This window comes from Ctenopharyngodon idella, chromosome 5 (assembly GCF_019924925.1).
Source record: "Ctenopharyngodon idella isolate HZGC_01 chromosome 5, HZGC01, whole genome shotgun sequence".
Taxonomy (NCBI): Eukaryota; Metazoa; Chordata; class Actinopteri; order Cypriniformes; family Xenocyprididae; genus Ctenopharyngodon; species Ctenopharyngodon idella.
The window spans coordinates 23978526-23999854 of NC_067224.1; the positions used below are offsets into that span (position 1 = coordinate 23978526).

Sequence of the window (21329 nt, forward strand, 5' to 3'; positions counted from 1 at the left end):
ATGCTGCATTTATTTGATCAAAAATGTATGATCCTTCACAAATCATTCTAATATGCTGATTTGGTGCTCAAGAAACATTTTTTTTTATCAATGTTGAAAGCAGTTGTGCTGCTTGTGGAAACCGTGATACACTTTTTGCCCCAGGATAATTTGATTAATGGAAAGTTTGAAAAAGAAATCTTTTGTAACATTATAAATGTCTTTACTGACACTTTTGATCAATTAAATGCGTCCTTGCTGAATAGAAGTATTCATTTATTTAAAAAAAGTACATCTGACTGAGACCAAACTTTTAAACATTCGTGTAATTTGTAATAAGAATTTATTTTATTCAAATACTGCAAAGTATTTTTACTAGTGGTCTCAGGCATTTGGATCCCACTGTAACTTCTGGACAGTATCGTGAGTGAGAAGTGTAGTACAGAGGTGGAAACATCAACCTGGACTACAGGAGATGTGTGACCCAGTTATAGCTGCAGGCAACATTCATGCATACCTCATATTTATATGAGGCCTGCAAGATGAGTACTGGTTTGATCTTACATGTGTTTTTGTTTTTTATGTTGGTCACATTTGTGTTGACTTGTAAAATCTGGTCTTGCCACATCAGAAACTTTCTTTTTATTTGCTCTTTTATATAAGAGTGATTAGTGTTACCTGAGAGGTAGTGATGTTTGCATATTTGAATGAAAGGCATGCGGCTGTCCAATTTTGAGTTTTGTATTTGCCCTAGGTTGTGTTTGAAGAGCATACTGTGTGCGTTATATAAGAGTGGACATACCACTCTTGCAGAGTGACCTTCAGATGAATTTTTCCTAACTGTTGTGTGAAGTTGTTAAGCCTGGATGTGTACTTGATACTGTGATATGGAAAGTATTTTTGGCTTATGCATGTAGAAAACCAGTAAGAGTTTACTCAAAAGTTGGCCCTCTATAGGGTGAGCATATATTGCAACTATTTTAATGCACTTATTATATGTCCTGTGGTTCGCGTGACACTAACGTGAAACCAGACTTCATTCGCCTCAATGGAAAGCATATTTGCTCTGTCTGAATCGTGTCCATCCCCTATATAGTGCACTGTGTGCCATTCACCATGTAGAAAATAGTAATGTGTGAACAAGTGACCGATTTCAGCCGCAGCTTCAGCATCTATATATAGTGTAGGGGTGGGACACTTCAGATTCTAGAGAGCATTTGATTGGACAGAAAATCTGATGAGAAGCTGAAGTGCAGAGTGATGTCATCAAAATCATTGATCCATATTTGCGGAAGTAAGAGAGCAAGTTTTGAATGCTTTTATCTTCTAAATGCAAATTTTGTCATTGTTTTGGAGCATACTAGCTTATAGATAACAGTAAGGCTAACATATTCATCAACATAAAGCCAAAAAAAAATTCAATTGTGATTTTATGGGGACTAACGAATTAACAGGTTTGCACTGAAGACTTTTTCTGTAAAAAAAAAAAAAAAAAAAAAAAACACAAAAAAAGTAAACAGCGTAAGAGAATGACGCAGAAGAGAGGATATTGTTGAATAAAGTCATTATTTTTGTTTTGTTTTTGCGCACAAAAAGTATTCTCGTCACTTCATAAAATTAAGGTTGAACCACTGTAGTCATGTTGACTATTTTAACAATGTCTTTAGTACCTTTCTGGACCTTGAAAGTGGTGGTTAAATTGCTGTCTATTGAGCTCTCGGGTTTCATCAAAAATATCTTAATTTGTGTTCCAAAGATGAACAAAGGTCTTACGGGTGTAGAACGGCATGAGGGTGAGTAATTAATGACAGAGTTTTCATTTTTGGGTGAACTAACCCTTTAAGTTAATTTCTGTGACATTCATCAGGAAAATAAGTTGAAAATAAGTTTATATTTTTGCTGTAGTTTTGATTCCAGAATTTCCACCAAAAGGCTGCCATTCTACACCAGGTACCAAATTTCCATTTGGGGCCGACTCTAGACATACAAGTGAAACGTGGACAGAGACGTTTTCGAGCTGTTACTCACATCATAATTACACCCTTGGAGATGAGCGTATTCTGCTCAGGGCTTGTGTATCGTCATTTTCTGCTGTCTGTCTCAGTCATGATTCAATCCATCAGCCCAACGGTGCTGAGCTGCTTCCAGCCTTCACATAAATCGCTCAGAGGGGCGGACAGAGAGAGAACACAGCAGGGAGAGGAGAAACAAAAGAGATGAGGATTGAAACAAAAGCCACTGTGATCCGCTGACACCCTCGAGGCCTTTGGAGGGAGGGTGAGAAAGTTAAAGAGGGGAATAAGAGAAAGGGAGGAGGAGGAAGTAGGAGAGAAATAAAGAGAAGGGTGGGGTGGGGGCACAATGCGAGTTTTGTTGCTGGTTGCTTATCATGTGATGGTTGTTCCTCTGAATACTGAGACACTGGAAGTCCAGTCAGGAAAATGAGAGGGATGAGTCAGCAGAGGGTCACAACCACAGCAGGGCGAGAAAACAATGTGACCCCGAAATATTTTGCCTGCTTAGAGCATGATAGTTTTGTGTAGCCACTCCTAAATAGCCAGTCAGTGATCATTCTGAATGTACGCTTCTATTATCTAGCTTTCCAGTTTGACGCCCTGCATCTGTGTGTTTGAAAAATGGATCATTTTACTTTACTTGTATCAAGTTTGACATGGTAAAATTAACCATTTAATTGAAATTATCTGAGATTATAGATTAGTGTAGGGATGTGCAAAATTACATTTTCAAAATTGTCGACCCCTTGGGTTGTCTGAATGATTAGTTAACTAGTTAGTCTTAAGGAAGCTCAGAATAATTATGGTCTATTGTCTATTTAGCATGAATTCTGTGTTTTTGCCTTAGTGATCCACTGATATCTAGTTTTTAGTTTTTTCAGTGATGGTATCTAGAGAGAACAATGGCCACTGGCCAACATATTGCAATGTAATTGGGCTGTATTCACACAAAAGCAGAATACAGTTGTTAGTCGATTACAGTTCTGTTCAAAAACAGTTAAATTACAAAAGAAGTTGACAACCTCATTCTGTAACTAATGTGACTGCCTTACATTTTCAAGAGAGTAAGAGTGATTTAGAGAGCATGTATAGATGATGTGTGCTGCATGAATGGAGCCACAATCAACAAGTAGTTGCCTGACAAGTCATTGACATACAGTATGTATGACATGCATGTGTGCTTTGCAGCAAGTAAGCCCTGGGCCCATATGCAAAAAAATTTTAACGGGCCCCCTCGGTTGAAATCGCGTTCCAGGGGACGGGCCCCCAATCCGTCCGGGCCTGTATGCACATGCATACCCTGCATACCCAGACGCTACGCCACTGTTTTGTGATTGTCAAGCACTAATTTTATGGCCATCAATACTCAGGTTATGAGTTATGAAATTAGGGATGAAGTGCAATACAAAGTCTTGATATTTACTATCATTATGGCTTGAAATGACAGTAGGATAACAGACAAGAGTGTTTTCATTACAGCTCAGTAGCTTCTCTGCAAGTTATTGAGCACATTTCTCACCTTACCGGCTGTAGTCCTGTCTTTTCCCAGCACTGAGTTTCCATTAAAGCTTACTTGTGCCACAGTGCATTAGAATAATAGTGAGCCTCAGGTGGTTCACATTTCTATGAGTGTGTTTAACTGCATGTGAGGCTAATTACTGCCCCACCTAAAATCACAGACCTGAAGCACCTGTCGTGAGCATACGGGTGAGCGGTGGTGAGATGGTTTGTATAACATGCAAAATTCAACCCCAGAGGATTAAAGATGCGCAGTCATAGGTCATTCACAAAGTGTTTTGTTTTCATATGGAACGAATGGACACATAGCCATATGTATTTATCAGAAATCTTCTTCAGAAACTCTTTTTATTTTCACTGACTAATCTTTTTAAAATAGATTATTGACATCATGTCAGTTTTAATTTTATAGTGCTTTTCATCATACAATTATGCACACATGATGAAATGTATGTGTGTATATTTGTAGACCAACGTTCTTCAGCAAGGATGCATTAAATTGATCAAAAGTGATTTGAAAGATTTCATATACTATTTTTCAATCTTCTCTGCAGCAAAGAGCAAATTATTGTTCAAATTCAGCAATTTTTTAAATGTTAGTGTGTTATATGAATCAGTGAACAGGACTCAATGTTTAAGAAAAAAAAAATAAAAAGAAAAGAAGAAGAATCTGAGCGGAGGAAGAAAAACCCACATGCTTTTGCTAAATCCAAATCCACAACTTTTTGTTCTCGTGGGTTTTGTTGTATTGCATTGTCTAAACTGTCATGCAAGCATGTTTTGTTCAATTGTTGCCGTCGTTTCTCACATTGTCTCCTCTCTACCCTTCTTTCCCTCCATCTTTTACAGTCTAAGTGAGAGCTTCTTCATGGTCAAGGGGGCCGCTCTGTTTTTGCAGCAGGGCAGTTGTCCACAGGGTCAGAGAGGTCATCCTCACCACAAACATGCAGGTCAGTCCATGCATGCACTTGAATGGGATTGAGAGTGGAAATGATGGTTACTATAGTAATTTTTGTAAGGGTGACTGTGTCGTGAATTCAGAAATTCTGCAGCAGATGCTGTCCGGCTGATGGACAGACTCAGTGCTGGCTAAGCGTGTCCCAGACAAGTGTGTGTGTGTTTGTGTGTGGATTAGCCAGATTAGCAGTTTAGCTCAGCACACTGGGACTGTGGGAACATCACTTCTTATAGACAGGCCACACAGAATGGGTTTTATGTGGTTTATGATGCACGTACTGTATGTGTTAAAATTTAACTGTTTGTTCCGAAAGGAAAATATAAAAATACACTTTTTTTTTTAAAATAAATTAATGTAATATTTTACTGTTTTGAATTATTTAATTATATTATTTAATTTGTTTTTTACTTTTTGCCTCTAATTTATGGGACTGTTGACACCAGAAAGGAACGTATACTGTAGGTAGAGAGGCTGTCTGTATAGGCAAATAGTTTACATTGAATATAGTGTAACTATATATTAAAATATAGTAAACAATAGTGGAGCTTGTTTTCTCATTATATGTGGTAAGTTGTCACAATCTGCCTGTTACACAACCTATTATAGGTAAATGTAAACAGTTATGACAAAACAATTCATGAAACGGCAGAAATGTTTAAAAAAGATTATATACAAAAAATATAAAACCGTTGTTTTTGTCAACATAAGTTGATTTATAAGTTAATTTATAAATGTACAACTTGCTGTGACACCTTGCCCCAATAAAAATGATACCTTTTGGTTAAATTCTACCTAGATTACAATTTACACTTTACAATACTGTCTAATTTGTTAACATTGGTAAATTCATTAGCTAACATGAACTAACAATGAGCAAAATATATTTTTAAAGCATTTAATAATCTTTGTTAATGGTAGATAGAAAAAATAAAGTTGTTCATTGTTTGTTTATGTTAGCTAGTAAGAGCTGTTTGGGTAAACCTCACTTCTCTGATCTCAAGAGGTGCACTAGCAACAGACACTAGAGGCTGCAGTCTTTAGCGTCCTTGTTAGTTTGCTTGCCTTCCATGCCGGAAATACCAGTTCGAATCCCGCTCATAGCAGTGCAGATAGAACCAGAAGGGGTTCCATTTGGTGCCATGACCCGGATGGGAGTGAGGTTTAGGGGGATGAGTGTAATGGAGGCAAGCTAGTAAGAGCTGTGCGTGTAAACCTCACTCACCTGATCTCAAGAGGCACAGTAGTGACTTGTTAGCATGCGCGCCTCCTATGCCGGAGACACCGGTTTGAATCCCGCTCAGAGTGGGTCAAGTAAGACCGGTTACATTAGTTCACGTTGCATTAACGAGTGTCAACAAATACAGCTTTTGATTTAAAAAAAAATATTAGTAAATGCTGAAATTAACATTGACTAATAAATGCTGTATTTTTATTGTTTATTCCTAGTTCATGTTAACTAATGTAGTTAACTAATGTTAACAAATAAAACTTTATTGTAAAGTGTTACTAAGTTAATTTTTTTGTGGATTTGAGTTAACTTCTTTACCCAACAAATATTACAAAAATATAATGACAATGAAATTTTAGTTTGGAAGACAGAACTCACCATTTTATCTACAGTAGTTTAAAACTACGATATGAAACCACTGCTTGAAAAACAAGCATTTGTGCAATTTATCTGACACATTTAATCAATCAATGAAAGAGTATCACCACAGCAACAACGCAAATACAAATGCACAACAACAGTGTCCTAGACGCCATCTGTCTGGCACCTTCTAACACGTGTGACATGTTGAATTTATTAAACATGCTAATTTAAAGGACATGTTTACTGCTAAACACAAGTGTGTACATTTGCTCCAGGAGAATTGAATCTGTTATGAGAGAAACTAAACACCATGCAGACACAACAAGCCCTCAGGCTTTATGCGCTGACTATCTCGCCATGCTTTCAGACAGCTTTTCATATCACAGCAGGTTTAGACTGAATTTTTTTCCTGATCCCTCATATCATCTGATATTATCAGGCATCTGTTTTGTCAGTTGGCTAATATTATGCTGTCATCTTGTTGGGATGTGAGGTTTCGATTTGATGTGTCAGGAAGTGCTAATCATAGGCGAGTTAATGCAGGTTTGACGAGTGGTTTTGTTTTTACATAGTCTGACCTCGGGACATGAAGGGATTGTGCTTCGCTTGAGTCATGAGCTTTTTGTGAAATGTGAGAATAATAACTCATCTGCCCATCAATTACAAGATGAACAAGACAAACACTTCCTATAAAGTGACTTATGCAGACAGTCTAGAAGATCTGGAATTAGATTACAAGAATTAAATCATTTGAAAAATTTCAATTGCATCACAGCATTTAGTGGAGAAGTCAACTGTCTCTATTGAGAAAAAGCGGATGTCTGTGTTAGACAACTAGACGATGCAAGGTTTCTCTTCCTCAGTAGCAGTCTAGGTACAAAATGTCCTGACAGTAAGAATAGCTCAGCTTTTTTCTTACAGTTTAACAGTTATTCATGAGGCAAATCCTCGGTACTCATTCTAAATGTAAATCAAGCTCTAAAATATTTTCTCTTTAAATGTTTTTGCATTTAGATGTTAATGACATAGATTTCCATTTATTTTGGTCCTGTTAGTTTTTTTTGTTTGTTTGTTTGTTTTTTGACGTCATCAGTCACATCTATTTGCATTCTCATGGTGCCAGGAGCCAGACAGTCTAAAATAGTATCAGCTGTGATGTATTAAACACTGTCCAACTTCCTAAAGCAAGATACACCATAAATATTTGCACATGGATTCACACCCGCACCGCTTGTCTTTCTGGGAAATGCAGAGTGAAATAATGAGATAAAAGAAAAGTTCTTTAGAGGTCCAAGTAAAACACAAAGGCAATTAAAGGGGCGATATTATGAGGAATTACATTTCTCTTAAGCTTTTGAGCTTAAATAATTCAGAAAATACCTGTACACTACCGTTCATAAGTTTCAGGTCGGTATGATTTTTTTTTTTAATGTTTTTTAAAGAAGACTAACTATTACTATTTAAATAAACTGTTCTCTCTCTCTCTTTCTCTCTCTCTCTCATATACATATATAATTCCTGTGATGGCAAAGCTGAATTTTCAGCAGTCATTTCTAGTCTTCATTTGAAATAGAAATCTATAGGAAATTGTATAGATGTCTTTACTGTCAGTTTTGATCAATTTAATGCATCCTTGCTGAAAAAAAGTATTAATTTCTTTAAAAAAATATATGTGTAAAATTTTAATGGTAGTGCATAATGTACATTTCAATGCTTAAAACTCTTTTAAGATGACTCTTATAAGTGAGTGCATTGTTAAACAGAGATAAAAGTGTTGTGTCTGTTTGACCTCTTAAACAAATATGCTCATAACAATGATTTAAAGTATAAGGTCTTGGCTACGTTGATTTTAAACATCCTATTTCAGTTCCATTCATATTATTGATGCATCATGACAAAAACTGAAGTTAAACGATGAATCACTGCCAACATCTTAACTGTTGGAGAAAGCTGTGTGTCAAACTGTGCTCAGTCAGTCAGAATAATTATTAAACTAATAGCTCACGCAGAAATGCAAATTCTGTCCTGATTTACTCATCCTCATGTTGCTCCAAACCTGCATGACTTTCTTCAGTAAAGAAAAAGAAGCAATTCTGTTTTGTAAATGATGTGCTGGTCACTCTTTTATGTGCACTTACAGTGAATTGGGGCTGGACTTTTAAGCTTGGAAAAAGAATGCAACAAAAGTGATCCATATGACTTGTGAGAGAAGCAGCAATGTCAACAATTTGTGAATTAATCAAACTTGAGTAGCTTCACATAAGCAGTCTGTTCAAGAGTTGGACTGATCTGGCTCTGGAATCCCAATTTGATCACAATGATTCTTCAGTTAACAGTGTGCAGGTGAGGAAGATTATCAGTGAATTATGACTTAAATATCTATCTTTTTGGACTGTGTATGATTTCAGAAGACTTTATTATAACACACGAATCATATGGATCATTTTAATACAGCTTTATGGTACTTTTGCTTCTATTTTGAAGCTTGAAGCTTCAATCCCTATTCATTATAATTGCATGGAGGGAAGAAGACCTGTATATTCTACAAAATTTCTTGTTTTGTGTTTCATGGAACTCAAACTGGTTTGTAACAACATGATTGTGAGTAAAAGATGATGAAGTTGTTTTGTTTTTTTTGTGAGTAAACTATTCCTTTAATGAAGATTCTCAAAATCTTGTATGATTCTGATCAAAGCTATGCTCTGGGATCTTGTGCTGCCTTAGTGATTCCTTTACATATCAGTTTTTATCAGATAAGCATGTAAAGTTATGTAAATTCTTGTCACGGAGACCCAGAGGACCAAGAGGTTTGTTTTGTTGGACGAGTAAACATACCCCTTCTTTTCATACTTGTCCCAAATGCAAAGCAGCCAATAAACCGTAGAGAACATCATCTGTTTTGTTGAGTATACATGACAAGATCTGGCTCTTAATCTGAGTTTATTTGGATTTCACATTTCTGGCTTTGTTCTGAATTTCCTTGTACACTTTGATTGGCCTCCCACATGTCCCACACCAGTTACATCATAGTTTCATTGATTCTGCCAAAACCTACAAGAGTAGGAGGAGGTTTGTTTGGGTAGGAACACACCACAGTCAGAGGTCAGAGGAGTTAGTCTGTCTGTGTAAAGGAGGAGAATGAAATGTAAACAGATTTTGTGTATTCAAGACTTGGTATCTCTTATTGACTTGAATCAAAAGGGGCGGGGCTAGAATAAGATGACTGGCAGGTTGTCAGATTTATAATTATTGATACCAGTGTGGCACAAAGGGACTTATTTGCACATACCTTACAATGCAGCCGAAAGTTGCTTATTCATGTCATTTATCATTTAATTAAATAGGATTATCTGAGACATGTAAACACAAGAAACAACATTTTTCATATCACAAAGAACATTTTCTCTGCGTTACCTTTGTGCATTTGGACACTTGTACTCCTGGCATGTCGTAATATAAGCAGCGCTATAAGAACGTTAATCAAAAGCATACCATTGTCCCACCCAACACTTCAAGACTGATTCGTATCACATTCTTCTTGGCTCACTTACTCTTATAAACCTTTGTTCACTCCTGACTTTCATGACATCACTTTTAAGTCAACTTCTTTACTTTTATGGTTGTTTTTCTTCAATAGATTTTCGATATGGGTTTGAGACGCCACAATGTAAACAAAATAGTCGTCATGTTTTTGTTTGGATTGTAACGATGGTTTCTCTCAACAGGTGACTTACCTCAGCATCTACAGGTAATGATCAACATTCTTCGCTCTGAGGACCGCATCAAACTGGTGAGAGAACACACGCATACTGTCAATGACTAACATTTTGACAGTAAGTTACGTGCAGTCAGGCTGAATGGGTTTTATTGTCAAAGTTTTGCCTGAAGCTTTTTTCTTTTGCTGTGTTTATTAAGGCGCGTTTAAATGTCTTACTAGCATTTTTGGAGGGTTCCATGGTGAAATATACTAATGCAAGTGTCAATCACATATGACATGTTGATTACTATGCATGCAGCTGCATTTGTCTTCAAAATGAAAGTTCTGTCATTATTAAATAAACCTCATGACATTCCAAACCCAACACAACAGGAGCATTTTGAAATATCCGTGATCGGTGGTGGCATCATAAAAGTGGTTCAAGTTTTTTGAAACTGAAACTGTGACAAAGACAGAGATTTTATATCATTATTCTATATTGGAAATGTTCCTTTCTGGTATAGCTCTCAAATTTGACATCACAACAACCTATGTTGTTCAGTGTCAAATATCATTGAGTGTCATTTTTGTAGTCTTTATGTCTTCTTGAGAGCTCCAGTGCATCGTCAGTGATAAGAAATGTAAAATTTCAGTCTGTTTCTCACACAAAGCAATAATGCTGTATGACTTTAAAACTGTTCAAAGAAAAAAAAACATTTGGAAAGACGTGGGTGAGTGAATAATGACTGAATTTTCATTTTCAGGTGATCTATTTTTGTAAGACAATTCAGTATGTTAATATTTAATGTTTAATATATTATTGTGTTTATATGAGCGCTGTTTTTGCACTAAACAATGTATATCAACTGTGATGTGCAGGCGGTGCGGTTAGAGAGCGCATGGTCAGACCGCGTGCGGTACATGGTGGTAGTCTACACAAATGGCCGTCAAGACACTGAGGAAAACATCTTGCTGGGGATGGACTTTAGCAACAAAGACAGGTGACTTCAATCAAATCAAATACAGTTTAGCATGTGTCATCAAACAGACGAGTTTAGGAGTTTGTTTCCTCCTGCAGAGACATTACAGGACATTAAAAAGGGTGTTTTTCTTTCATTCACAGTAAGAACTGCTCTATTGGGATGGTGCTGCCACTGTGGAGTGACACCAAGATTCATTTAGATGGTGATGGGTGAGTACTGCCCCCTCTGGGAATGAAGAGGAAATGCTGCTGCTGGTCACTTCAGCATTTGATGCACAGATCTAGATGGCACTAATTAAAAACCATTTTGATTTGATTTGTCCACTGAAAATAATGTCAATGACAATATTAACAAGCATTCATTATTTTTATTGTTATTTATAGAGGTTGTAGTTCTTTTATGACGTACGATGGCCTCAGTTAACCTCTCTTCTCATGTCTCCAGGGGCTTCAGTGTGACTACCGCCAGTCGCACGCACATCTTCAAACCGGTGTCAGTCCAGGCTATGTGGTGAGAAAACAAAATCAATAACTTATGTACTAGAGCAATTTAAACTCACATTTTAGAAATTTCAGTCTATAGTATATACTGACATGCAGAATGAACTGTTATTTCCAATCTTTCATGTTATTATTTATCCTACAATCAGCTCACTTAATCAGGTGACAAGTTAGTATTTTCCAGCCGCTGTCTAGTTGGCTGGGTGAATTTATGCACTTGTTTGTTACTTGGGTAGAAAAAAACAGCTCCTCAGGGGGTTGAAGATGACATGAGTGGACTGTTTTTCAAATGTTCACAGGTGCTTTGGGAATTTGACATCCGTAAATATAATAAAGCGCTACACTGCCATCTGGTGACCCTTTCAAACAAGTACTGTGGCAGCCATGTTTAAAATGACACCTGTACATACCAATAAATTAAAAACTACGATTACCATATCCACGTACTATGGTATTTACATGGATCTCCAACATCCTGTCCAAAAAACACAGTAATACCATGGTACTTTTTAGTATTTATTAGTTAGTGAACAGAAGTTATAAGTATATATATTTCCCTAAACAAATGAGCCTGGTGTTAAAATGCTTTAAATCAACTGAGATTAGTGTTTTGTTTCACCAGTGTCACTTTTTAACTCAATTTGAGACACTGTTTGATCCTTCTTAAGATTATACATTCTTTTATTGTTAAGCCATAGCATATGGACCCCAAAAAGAGATGGAAACTCTCATCGTGATTATTTACACTGATGGCACAAGTCTCTCCATCTTGCTCACCTTTAACCTCTTCTTCCTTCAGGTCTGCATTGCAGATTTTACACAAGGCGTGTGAGGTGTCACGAAGGTACAACTATTTCCCCGGTGGCATGGCGCTCACGTGGACGGGGTACTACGAGAGCTGTATTGGCTCTGAACAGAGCTGCATCAATGAGTGGAATGCCATGCAGGACCTGGAAACACTGCGACCGGACTCTCCTGCAGTCTTTTTTGACAAGTGAGTGCAAACCCTTAGAGTCTTAAGAGTCATTGGCACTTGTGAAACACACAAGCAAATTTAATTCTACATTTTGATTTGTTTGTTTTTTTTGGAAGTGACATTTTTTTTCTTCTTTTGTGAACAACTGAGACCATGAGCAAAAGCCAGACATATTTGTTGAGTGTTGTCACAATTGTATGTAATATTTGATCTGTTTAATAATCAGTGGTCATCTGCTTTAAAAGAGAAGAGTATGATGCAATTGGTTGAGCCAGTGTTGCTGTGTTGAGTTAATCATGATGGTCAAACATGCATGTTAACATCAAAGTTACACCCTTCACCTTGAAATTATGCTCTTTCTTGAACCCTCGATCTAGAGTGTGCTCTGTTTCTGTTTCTCAGGCCAACAGAGAGGGAGAGAACAGAATGTCTAATCAAATCCAAACTCAGGAGTATCATGATGTGCCAGGACCTTGAAAATGTCACGTCCAAAGAGGTCAGCAGGAAATGCAGAATGTGCATAAATACGCAGTTACACACTGACATACTGAGTGATATGTCACGACAGACTCATTTGAGAAACATTTGAGACACGTTGCTACCAGCATCTAGTAATGTGTCTCGGCTGACCTTTTGTGATCAGATTTTCAGGAGATTTAGCAGGTGTGGATAGGGTGTATAACAGAACAATTGTTGAGACTGCAAGTCAGTGATGATGTGTTTTTCCTTAGATTCGTAATGAGCTGGAACAACACATGAACCGCAACCTGAAAGAGTACAAAGAGTTCATAGACAATGAGATGCTACTTATTCTTGGGCAGATGGACAAAGCCACTCTCATCTTTGACCACCTTTATCTGGTTAGTGCTGCTTTTATCAGACCTCCCACCTTATTCCCCCTCTTTTTATTGATTTTATTGTATAATGATGAGCAAATCGCCTCTCCCCCAGCTCACCCTACCCCCAAATTCCTTCTTTTTATTTATTTAGAATTGATAATTAAAAAATAAAATAATTAAATAATTATTTATCTGAATTATAAATCACTTCAAATAATCAATTGGTTAAATAAGTACAAATAAAATGCAAGTAAAAGCTGAGGAAATACAGAAGCACTGGTTTGATAAGGAAATTAGTTTTAATTTATTAATGTAAAGCTTGTTAGTTCTGTAGAAGAGCAGATGGTATTTTTCATATATGGGGCACTAGATGCCAATTTCCCTAAAAAGCCAGTGATTTGCATCGTTCATTTTTCAGGGTTCTGAATGGAACGCTTCTAATCTAGAGGAACTTCAGGAAACTGGGTGAGTTTTACCTTTTACTGACATCCACAGTTTGTTTTCCTCCCATACTGTTGATTTTCTCAAGATACTGCTTCTGTAAATGGGTTAATGTTTGGTAAATGTGAAAGTTTAAGGTAAGTATGTATCATATAACCTCTTAAAGGGCAACATTTTCTCATGTTTCAGCTAAAGTTCAGAGTAAAGTCATCAAAGCTGTTTTTTTACAGCAAGCACATGGTGTGTTTTTAGTATCTGGTGTAAGGAACAAGAATAAACTTGCATGCATATGGATTTCTATTATTGTCCAGATGTTATTTATGCGATCTCTTCATTGGAATTCATTGCTATTTTAGGGTGGGCTACATCTTAAATGTTACAAGGGAAATAGATAACTTTTTCCCAGGAACATTCTGCTACCACAACATCCGAGTGTACGATGACGAGGCCACAGACTTACTGGCTCACTGGAATGAAACCTACAACTTTATTGTCAAAGCAAAGTAAGGCACTATTTTAGATTTTTATCTTAAAAAAAAAAAGCAACATGACTTTTCACACCCTCTGTGCTGTTTTGTTTTATACTCTGCAGAAAGAATCAATCCAAATGCTTGGTTCACTGTAAGATGGGCGTAAGCCGCTCGGCTTCTACTGTAATAGCATATGCAATGAAAGAGAATGGCTGGTCTCTGGAGAAAGCATATAACTTCGTCAAACAGAAGCGCAGTATCACCCGTCCCAATGCCAGCTTCATGAGACAGCTGGCAGAGTATGAGGGCATACTGGATGCCAGGTAAAAGAAAATTTTCCTTTTGTATTGTAAACTGGTATGTGTATTTCTAGTTGAAGGTTCACTCAAAAAAAAAAAAAAAAAAATCAGTAATTTATTTGTGCATATTTCTTACTTCTGTGTACCACAAAAGAAGATACTTTTGAAAGATGTCTTTTTTGTTTGTTTGTTTTTTTGTTCATACAATGAAAGTTAGGGTCTATTGTTGTTTTTGGACCACCTTGACTCTCATTGTATAAACAAGAAATGTTCTTCCCTTTATTTATTTATAAATTATAAGTAATTATAAATAAATAGAATATTTATCTAAAATAATTGATCCGAAATATAAAAAAAGATGACATTAAATCGATTAATCAAAGAAACATTCTTTCTTGAAACTATCTTCTTTTGTGTTTTGGAGAAGAAAGCAAGTCACAGAGGTTTGGAACAACATAGGTTTTAACGCTTTCTGTCTTTCTTCCTTTCAGTAAGCAGCGTCATAACCGTCTGTGGCATCCTGATTCAGATTGCGATCACCCTGACTGCCAGCAAGCTGCTTCCCCTTGCTGTGTGAATGCAGAGACTGTGGATCACGTCACCCCTGACCCCACGAACCCCAGGGTCACCGTATGCTGTGAGCCTACCGCCCACTCCTCTCCAATTAGCCTAGATCTTGACCCCAGCCACCCGCAAAACTACCACTACTACTTCCGCCGCCTGTCAGACTCGGCCCTCGACAGCAACCCTTCCACGCCTGTCCATGCACCGCCTCTGGTGGATGTAGATCGTGTCTACATCGAGGTTGCCGATGTGGAGCAAGATGCGCTTCTTGACGATGAAACCTTCGAGGGGCGCGACGGCCTTCATTTACCCCATTTTGGTGTCCCAGAAGAGGGCACGGCCGCTCAGACCTGTTCTAGAGGGGCGGAGCCTCTGGAGGAACTACGTTTACGTTTGGAGTTCAGCACGGTGGAGGAGGAAGATGAAGAGGAGGCTCAGAAAGAGCAAGCAGAAATGGAAGCGTTAGCAGAGGGAGCAAAGAGAGGAGATGGGAATGAGGGAGGAAGGAAGGATAGTGAGGAGTTGTCAAATGAAAAGGGGATTGATCTTGCAAGCCTAAACCATCTGTGCAACGAGAACTCCAACAACAATAACCACCTCAGAACACAACAAAATCTCACTGTGAGTTTCTCAGATGGTCACACAAAGTATTAGTACCTAGCACCATTTGCATCATATATTATTTGCATTACATAATTTTTTCTTGTCTTTTCTTGTTCAGGAAAGTGCCCATCTGAAGCAGCATGTTAAGCCAAGGCTTGCTCCTGGTTTGTTGTTCGCTTCCAAGCCCACCCAGAGTGCTCTGTTAGAGGCTAACAGACAAAGCCTTGCCCCTTTACCCCTCAACAGTGTGCCCAATATCTCTATTCAGACGCCACCCTGTGCCAACTTGCCCATGATAGCCAAAGGTGGCAAGTTTGCCTCAGATTCGTGCCTTGATGCCAATGCAATGCCCTTGGGGCATAAAGATAAGCCAGAAAGCAAATCTCTTGACAAAGAAACTGATAACCTGACTCCGATGCTTGAGGCCAAAGGGGAAGGAGATTTCAGACAGAAAGAGACTGATGCACAAGGTTCCTCTGCTCTACCCAGGAACGAAAGAGAGATGAAGAGTTTGGAGATGGCGGAGGCATCTTGTTCTCCACAACAACAAGAGGCTCTGATGCAGCTGCAACGCTCTGGCCTTGTTCGTCGCCGGAAAGAGCGCTTGGAAAAACTCTCCGGTCTCTTCCAGGAGCGTGCTCGTGCAAACGAGCAACGGGGAGCAGGTTCAAGCAAAACCGAGGATGCAACAAACAATTCCAGTGATCCAACCGACCCTTTCCACAGGCCCTTTGGAACACGGGCAGATTTCGCTACCGAAGCGGAAGTGCCACTGACGAATGAAGCCTTGTTGGCGGTCCTTGGTTCAGGTGGCCTGACGCCGGTTTCATCCCCACATGGTTCCACGCTCACCCGCAGCTCCAGCAGCGACAGCCTCCGCAGCGTCCGTGGCAAACCAGGCCTTGTGCGTCAACGTACGCAAGAAATCGAAGCCCGAATGCGACTAGCGGGACTTACTGTACCTTCTCAACTAAAGCGTTCCAACTCTCTCGCCAAACTAGGCAGCCTCACCTTCTCGTCTGAGGACTTGTGCTCGGCGTGCTCCTCTGATGCAGGGACCCTTCTCATGCTCTCATTGTCTCCAGAACCTGAGCACTCATTCAGTCCAGAATGGGCCAGACCGTGGCCCTCTTCCTCCTCCTCGACCTCCACCAACATGGAGGTTATCAACCAAGGCGAATCTGGACCTGAAGAGTCCAAGAGCTGACAGTGGGAGGTGTTAAAGCAACAGTACCTTTGGTTTCAGCTTCAGCTGGAGTTCTCCAGCAATGTTACTGAGATATTTATATTTATATTTTTTTTAAACATTTCAGCCACTTGGGAACATTGGCCATTCACAGAAGTTCTTGCGGTGAACAGATCTAACAACTTGGGTAAAGAGTGTCTTCTACAAAAGAATTGCTTTCTGTTATGAATATAGACATAATATTCAGTAAATCCAAAACCTTATGGACAGGCATAATGCATGTGTATTGCACTGAGTGACGAACAGTTCATGAGGTTTTCACTGCTCTTCCTCTCTGCTGTTCTGAAGCAAAATAAGCACTCGCCATCCCAAAGGCCATTACTTGAAAGCGTCAAAATAGACTATTGTGTAATTTTTCCATCAGCCCACCCATTTATCACACCATAAATCACAAACTGTCGCCTGGAATGAGTCACAGATTCCTTCGGACATGGTCACACATTTGAAAAGGGTTTTAAGATCAAACACCCTGCTGTGTTCACGCTTCCTGGCTGGATGGTGAAAGGAAATGGACTCTTTGGCGTGATTAGGAAAGTTCTTTGTATGCTGATGGACTCTTAACATTCACAGAGCACTGATGATTCACTCACAGGTTTCAAACTAATACCTCATACCAATACAGTACTGTTTGTAAGCCAGGCAGATAACTAAACAGGATGACTGGCAGCACTTCAGTGTTCACACACAATGCAGTGTGTGTGGAGGCTCATTGGGAAAGCTGGTGGAGGACCACCAAAAGATTTGTTTGGGATTCTTCCATCTTTTTAATACTTGATGATGGTGTTGAAAGACAATCATTTTGAAGGATAAAGAAAATCGGAGGCGAATTCAAGCTGCTGTTTTCAATCCACTGAAACGCTCATAGATGCAGTCGCTATTGTAACGAATGTGACTGTCCATGTTGCTGTCAAAATAGCGGTAGGGTTTTGGGGAAATGTTTGGGTCACTATTACTGTTACATTCTCTAATAGCACATAACGTGTTCTTGTAAAGATTTTATTTCATCGGAAACTCCTCCATTGTAGTTTCTCTAGCAAAAGAGCTGCTCCGTGTTTCCAAATGTGATGCAAATTCGTCATTCACCCAGGTAAAGAGTGACTGTTATTTTTAAAGACTTACTTGTTCCTGAAGCAGTGGCTTGGTTATGCCAGTCTGAACTGAAGCTTTTGCAGTTTGCTGATGATTCCCACCATGTTATGGCTCTACTGTTCTAACTCTTTTTCCTGTTTGTACTCGCTGTCAATTTTCCATAATGAAATCAAAGTAAGGTAGATTGGCCTTTTGAATCAAATCTATAGGTAGAACTGAAACAAGATCAGACGACAGTTACAAAGCAAAGATGTGGCATGGTTTCAGTAACTGTTAAACTGAGTGTGTGTGTGTCTGTATTGGTGAATCTTACAAAAGCATGTCCAGGTCACATTTTGCCAAAAATCAGAAGAGAAATAATTAATTAATAAACATTCTAAAATATATTAAATTATATTTTGCTTTTAGGAACTGAACCCCATTTTTATGACCATAAACATACAATTGTAGGTTTTATTCACATTGCTCTCAATGGTGATTCCCTTTAGATTCTCATTAATGCAATGCAAAAAATGCTGTAATACAACAATGTTAATATTTGAATTGGCATAAAATGTTAGGTTACACTTTATTTTACAGTGCCGTAGTTACATTGTAATTACTCAAATAAGTACTGAGTACTATTAATTAACTACATGTACTTACTATAGAGTTACAGTTAGGGTTTGGTTTAGGGTTAGTTACTTGTAATTATGCATAATTTACTGTTATTTCTATAGTAAGTGTATGTAGTAAAGTGTAACTACGGCACTGTAAAATAAAGTGTTACCAAATTTTATTTGATATTTGGGGTGAAAAAATATCAAGACATGTTATCAAAATATCAGTGATATTCACCTCTGTGTCTGAGGAAACTTGCCATACCAGTTGATGTGATCACAAAAGCTTTGATAACAAACTCACCAATGCATCAATCCAAATGTTTCATGACATTTGTTCATATCCTGGTGTCAACAGCCCTTTATCTACCAATCAGTTGGTCGATTACAGCTTGAGTTAAAGTACTTGAGGTTTATTATTATGCAGCATACATTTCCAATATTTTTTTAAACTGATTTTTTACATGTATCTATGCTACCACATTGAGTTTGTGCAACAGAAATGTGAAGTTTGCGAGTGTGTGCGAGCGAGCGGTGCCTTGCACAGCAGCTACACCGTTACTGTGAACTATTTATGAACACAAAACCCTTTCAGAGAATGTGTGTGGTTTAATGTTGAAAACATGAGCAGGCTCATAGCACACACACGGTCTCCGCTTCCTCACATATACACACAGCAGTACACTGTATGTAAATATGTATGTTGGTCATATAACAGAATTGCCTGGAGTTCATGGTACTTGTATCTGAAAGTCAACTTGAATCAGTTCCTTCAGTTGCCTGAATGATTTTTGGTTGATTGGACAAGTATCAGCACTATTTAATATCACTTCTGGGGCCTGAATATAAAATCTAAGAGGAGAAATAAGCCAGAAAGCTGTCTTGTGTCATGAACCGTTACTTGCATCTTTCTTAATGTGCCCCGAACCCTCCTTCTCTCACCGAAGTCTTTGCCATTTTGTGTCTGATGCCATATTGAGGTCAAATCTGGGTCAGAGATTACAGATTAAATGTTATTGGTTTCCTGCATTGTCTTGTGTCATCAACATCAAGTGCCTTACCCAGAAGCACTAGAGGCATTGTTCTGTGTTGACTCCCATTTGATAATGTTGCCAGTTAAGGCAGAGGCCAATGGGTTACATGGGCACATTTTAAAGCTGGTAGACATTTTCCTGCTGTACACTCCTAAATTGTATTGTTGTGTTAGAAAAAATAGAAACAGATCATTGACATTTTGCATTATTTCCTTTTAATTAAAGAGGAAGACACTGCAAACTCATGAAAGCTGTTAGAGTTGTCAAGTTTTGGGGGGGTTTTCCTTTCCAAAGGAGCAAGGAAGGATTTTATGCTTTTCAAGTATGAAGTGATAACCAAAGTTTTGTGTTGAGGATCAATATTAAATGCCACATTTGTTGATGCTGTTGCTTACCGAACCACCATAGATTCAAGCTTTTTGCGTAGGAAAGATGGTGACAGTGGCTTTATTTCCCAGAATGTTACACTGGTTGTTCTGTTCCCAGATCATCCATAGACTTAACTCTAGTTGGATATTGAGCGTCATTTTGTGAATTAGCAATGCTGTTTAATTGCGATGCTCACAAAATAGGAGCGCTCGCTTCTCCTCACGCGATCACTATTGTTATCATTATTAAGTATGCAGTAATTTTTTTTTTTCCCTTTGTACTGCAGATTTGCTGTAGTTTCAATGCATATTGCACTTTGTACATTTTGTTGAGATAATGTACTGTATGTGTTTATTATGGGAATAAACTTTTTCATTCAATCTTTAGTTTTTCTTGTCATGTTCGCTACGTTTTCTGGCAAAACACTTTAATCTAGACCATTTTAGACTCTGATTTGATTGGTTCGCACACTCTAATATAGTATTATGACATCATAGTGTGCCATCTGTGCTCTGTCAGTATTTTCTGGCATGGTTGTGCAGTTAGAGCAGCCAGCTTATGCAACTACAGGCTAGACCTCCCTGCACGCATGACATCAGAGGTTTTGTTGCAGGCTTTGAGGTTGTAGGAAAGACTGGGTGATTAATGACCATCAAGTCTTCTGGGAATGAATGCACATGATCGGTCAGTTCATTTCATTTTCTTGTTAATATAGGGATTAAATGCAGCTGGTACTTTCCAACTGATCTTTTGTAAAGAAGTTAAGTTATGACAGTGAACAAATCAGTTAGGAAGCATAAAATGCATGTTCGTTGTCATGTATGACCCAATGATGGAGATAAATTATGATTTTATTTTGTATTCATGCTCTAGGTATTAATAAGGTAAGTAAGTGTCCCTAAAATGTATTTGGACACTTTTGTCACATTTAAAAATGTCTGAATGTCTAGATATGTTATGCATCTGCATATGCTGAATAATTAATTAAAATATTTTAAAATGTAATTTATCCCTGTGATGGCAAAGCTGAATTTTCAGCATCATTACTGCAGTCTTCAGTGTCACATGATCCTTCAGAAATCATTCTCAAAAATTTCTTGTTTATATTTTTATGGAAACCATGATACAGTTTTTTTTGGTTCTAGATGAATAGAAAGTTCAAAAGAACATAATTTATTTAATGTAACATTTATTTATTTACTTATAATTGCCACTTGTTTTGATATTTAGTTATATAATGTAGTTACATTCATACACTTTTAAGTGTGGCTTAAATGCCTAAATACTGTTTAGGGCTTGTAAAATAAATATGTCCTCATGATGATCTTTCAGAAGGAGTCACCAGGTTCTTCCACAGCAGCCTGCAATTCCACTTCTGCGTGGCCTGCTTTCTTTCTTCAATCTTAGTGTCTGGTGAACTGTGCTGAAGTCATTTCTCCTTTATTATCTAAGAGAAAACGAGAGCATCCTGTTATGATCATTGCCATGGTGACCAGTCGCATAACAGGAAGATTTATAAGGCTTTGTTCCCTTGTATTTGCAGCTTCTTTTCGGGCAAA

General features: G+C 38.1%; 1 protein-coding gene across 4 annotated transcripts in view; it reads left to right on the forward strand.

The window, feature by feature from the left end:
* ssh1a (slingshot protein phosphatase 1a) overlaps positions 1–20150 on the forward strand; it is a 46763-nt gene extending 26613 nt beyond the window's left edge. For 2 of the 4 annotated variants that reach the window (XM_051893475.1, XM_051893476.1), the window contains 13 exons: positions 4362–4462; positions 9787–9851; positions 10638–10759; positions 10882–10950; positions 11186–11251; positions 12041–12235; positions 12620–12713; positions 12949–13077; positions 13475–13521; positions 13854–14000; positions 14090–14290; positions 14758–15451; positions 15552–20150. In XM_051893475.1, coding sequence (XP_051749435.1) covers positions 4362–4462; positions 9787–9851; positions 10638–10759; positions 10882–10950; positions 11186–11251; positions 12041–12235; positions 12620–12713; positions 12949–13077; positions 13475–13521; positions 13854–14000; positions 14090–14290; positions 14758–15451; positions 15552–16640 — 3019 coding nt within the window. In that variant the 3' untranslated portion in view covers positions 16641–20150. Of the gene's footprint in view, positions 1–4361; positions 4463–9786; positions 9852–10637; positions 10760–10881; positions 10951–11185; positions 11252–12040; positions 12236–12619; positions 12714–12948; positions 13078–13474; positions 13522–13853; positions 14001–14089; positions 14295–14757; positions 15452–15551 lie in introns of those variants that run through there. The other 2 variants (XM_051893477.1, XM_051893478.1) reach the window with 2 other exon arrangements.
* The last annotated feature ends 1179 nt before the right edge of the window (positions 20151–21329 follow it).